The 3827-nt window shown below is 43.6% G+C and overlaps 1 protein-coding gene across 1 annotated transcript; it reads left to right on the forward strand.

Moving 5' to 3' along the window:
- Positions 1–989: 989 nt before the first annotated feature.
- LOC149994249 (metalloproteinase inhibitor 1-like) lies at positions 990–2619 on the forward strand. Its single transcript, XM_090260960.1, has 5 exons — positions 990–1108; positions 1272–1345; positions 1498–1609; positions 1892–2013; positions 2247–2619. Exons 1-5 carry the CDS (start codon positions 994–996, stop codon positions 2415–2417), a joined length of 594 nt encoding a protein of 197 aa, XP_090117086.1. The 5' UTR covers positions 990–993; the 3' UTR covers positions 2418–2619.
- The last annotated feature ends 1208 nt before the right edge of the window (positions 2620–3827 follow it).

The following is a 3827-nucleotide window of genomic DNA, read 5'->3' on the forward strand; positions in this document are numbered from 1 at the left end:
AAATGGAAGCCTTTGGGGGGGGGTAGAGATAAGGGAGATGATTTTGCTTTCTCAAAATCCTAATACAAATTTAAATTGTATAAAGACCTCAAATATATTTTTAAAAAATAAAACTAAGAAGTCTGTTAGTCTCCTATGGCTGCCATAACAATGTACCACAGACCGGGTGGTCTGAACAACAGAAATGTATTTCTTTATAGTTCTGGAGGCTAGAAGTCCAAGGTCAAGACTGTTTGTTTTTTTCTGAATATCTTCTTAGTTCAAAAATGGCCATCTTCTTGTATCTTCACGTGGGCTTCCCTCTATGAGAGTCTGTGTCCTAATCTCCTGTTTGTATCAGGATAAGTCGCACTGGACTAGGACGCAACCCAATGACCTCATTTTACCTTAATTCCCTCTTTGAAGACCCTGTCTGTAAATAGTCACATTCTGAGGGACTGGAGGGTAGGTCTTTAACCTGTAAATTTTAGGGAGGTGCAGTTGAGCCCATAGTATTGTCCAGGAATAGGTGGAGCTGGTGGCTCTTTGAATAATCATACAGAGAAAAATTTCAAGTGACAAGTGCACCCATTAGTCAGACCACACCTGCCTGGTTGATATGCTTGAAAGATGAAAAGAAAATGCAGAGGAGAGAAGAATGATACCAAGTGACTGGTACATCCTGTAATCAGATTGTACCTCCCTGATGGATAAGCCCCAGGGTGAAAAGGAAATTCAGAAGACTCTTTTGTGCTGCTGGGTGTTTTGTAGAAGCTGTGGTACATGTTGGCTCGGCCTGACAGAGGTAAGACATTTTAGACATGGGGCACAGACTTTCGTGCATGTGGGCCATGAGATCATAGGAGCTGGACTCAGTCTTTCTAGGTCCCTAGACATTAAGAGAGGTAGACAGTCTTCCAAAGCCAGCTCGGTTTCTAACTGTAGGTGGATGGGGGAGCTGGGCTAGAAAAATGTCATGATTTAACACATGTCCTGTGTGTCCCAGGACCCGCCATGGATCCCTCATTCCTGCTGACCTTTCCCTTGCTCCTGGCCCTGTCAACACCTTGTAGTGCTTGTCATTGTAAACTTCAGCACCCTCAGACATATTACTGCATGTCAGACATTGGTGAGTCTAGGGAAACACCAGAGAAGTCTCCATTAAGAGGGTCTCACCTTGGGGTGGAGAGATGCAGAGGTCGGGATCTCTTTTGATCTGAACAATGTCTCTGGGAACAACTTAAACCAATGAACCTATGGGCTCCTGACTCATTTCTTCCTGCTTCTCCCAGTCATACTTGCTGATATCCTAGGACCAGGAAATAACACTGTGAGAAAACGAAGTTTCGAAGTCAGTGTTACTAAGGTAAACCCAGTACCTCCTTCCTTCCTAACCCTCCCCTTCCAGATAAACTAGACTTCCCAATCTTCTCGGGCTGAGGGAGTTGGATGGTTTCTGGAGCCCAGCAACTTCTAGGAGAACCTGAGGTCTTACCCTCTCTTTCCGTCCCATCCCAGATACTCAGAGCTCCCAGGGGCCTCACGCAAATCCATCATATCTACACACCTATGCACCGGAGCGACTGTGGTTATGAGCTGACTGCTCAACAATCACAATTACTGATTGCAGGTAAGCCCCCTATCCACATACGGCCACTCAGCCTTGCCGCCTTCCCCTGAAAGGACCACTCTCCTTCTGCAACTCTAATTCCAGGGAGGACCAAGGGCTGCTTCTGCATAATCTGACAGACACTTCCTAGGAAAGTTCCGGACCATGATTCATGGCTGACTGTAAAGCCTCCGGGTTCCCAGACTCTCTGGGGCTGACTACCTAAAGGCCATAGCCTGTCCTTCCCAGGGGCCATTCATACATGCGGTGCTGACTCTCAGGCCATGCTCTCCATCGCTGCAGGCTATCTGAGGGCCGGAAGAGTGAACTTCACAAGATGCCACCTGGCATATTTCTGGCAAAATCTCACCAGAGAGCAAAAAATAGGTTTCGAGGCAGCATACAGAACAGGTTGCAAATGTCAAGTGAGTAAGCTCCTGAGTATGTTTTCTCTGCAGCTCAGGCTTTCTCCTTGTCCCACTTCCTTGTCCCCAGAGCTTCCTCTTTGTCATCTCCCTCTTTGGATGACCCTGGCCTCCTCCCTCTAGCTTCTCCCTGTACACAGAACCCTGTCACCCTTGTCTTTTTAGGAGGGGGGTATGTGAACAACAAGTGGGGTAGGAATAGCAACAAGTCCTGTATCTCCCTCCACCTCTAGGTTCAACCCTGCCTCCTCTGCTCACTTGGCTGCCCTGAACCTGAATCTGAACTCACACAGTGTGTGTGGAAACAACAAGATTGTGACTATGATATATGGAAAGGGAACCACTCCTTATATTCCATGTGTGTCCCCTCCACATCTGGTCACTGTGGATGGACCAACATCTAGAACTACAAAACCACAGTTCTAGCAACTTTCCAATGACTACCCCTATGGCTATGCATTTAGAGTTTTAAAATTCTGTTTCTTGATCTGGCTAATGTTAACAGAACTCTTGTTATTTTTGTACACATGCATTGAGTTGTACACTTAAGTTTTGTTTACTTTCTGCAAGCAGTGTATGCATCAATAAAACTTACAAAAATAAATAAATCCCAAGCTGACAATCCGTGACCAATTTCCTTTATTACCTCAATTCTTCATATTTTACTTCTATTCATCCAGTAACAGCACAACTGACCCTAATCCTTCTCATTCCAAAGTTCCTGCATTTCCTCATCCTGCCAAAAGCCAAGGCCCTGGACCCAGACAAAAGGATACATCCTGGAAGATGAGGGTCAGACCCCACCTGACATGCCCTAACCCTTCCCCAGGTGATTTGCAGAGCCAAAAATCACTGGATGAGGGAGAAAGAGTATTCCTTGTTCCCACAGAATCAAGACCCCTTTGCAAATATAAAAATCATGTATTTTCATATTAAAGTCCTAAGAATAAAATTTAAAAACTTTTCAACTTTTATAAAAACACAGAAGGGAATATTTTTAGGACATCAATTCATAAAAGGCACAGAATATGAAGGGAAAACATTGGCAAATTTGACTATTTTAAAACAAAACATCTTTTCAAAACTAAAGTACCATAAACTGTGAAAATATAGGATGCAGGCATAGGATGGAATTGTAGAGGATTTACAACTTCATGGTAAAAAGTCTGGACAATGTAGGTTTTCGGGAATTGATTGAAGTTTGCTTTTGAACATAATAAAAAATTCTCCAGTCCTTTCAAAATCAGTCTCTTCTGTGCCGAGCTGGTACAGAGAATTCATGTACAGATGGTCCCTGACTTACGATATTTCAACTTAGAAACTATACTTTGAATTTTGAATATTGACCTTTCCCTGGGTAGCAATATGGGATACGGTATTCTATCATGGTGCTGGGCGGTGGCAGCAAACCACAGCTCTCAGCCACGTGGTCATGAGGGTCCATCCATATGCTACCATGTATTCATTGTGTTAACTGATTTTGCCCACCTGTGGGCTAACGTAAGTGTTCTGAGCAAGTTTAAGGCAGGTGAGAGGAAGCTATGATGTTCGGTAGGTTAGGTGTATTAAATGCATTTTGGACCTATTATATTATAACCCCTTTGTAAGTCAAGGAGCATCTGCATTCCCTTCACCTAATTGGACCTAATGATAACATCTTATGTATCTGCAGGACGTCTGTGAAAATTAAGAAATGTAACGAGTACAATACTATTAACTACATGACATTCTACTCAGATTTCTACAGCTTTTCAGTTTTTCTGTGCCAGAATCCAATCCAGGACACTGCAAAAATTAGTCATCCTGACTTCTCA

Source organism: Furipterus horrens, unplaced genomic scaffold (assembly GCF_987537825.1).
Source record: "Furipterus horrens unplaced genomic scaffold, mFurHor1.1.pri manual_scaffold_13, whole genome shotgun sequence".
Taxonomy (NCBI): Eukaryota; Metazoa; Chordata; class Mammalia; order Chiroptera; family Furipteridae; genus Furipterus; species Furipterus horrens.

Excerpts from the sequence above, each read along its gene's own strand:
- LOC149994249 (XM_090260960.1), top strand. The coding sequence starts at position 994 with ATGGATCCCTCATTCCTGCTGACCTTTCCCTTGCTCCTGGCCCTGTCA. Across the intron at positions 1,109-1,271 it reads TTACTGCATGTCAGACATTG|TCATACTTGCTGATATCCTA; the intron begins GTGAGTCTAGGG and ends TGCTTCTCCCAG. Across the intron at positions 1,346-1,497 it reads TCGAAGTCAGTGTTACTAAG|ATACTCAGAGCTCCCAGGGG; the intron begins GTAAACCCAGTA and ends GTCCCATCCCAG.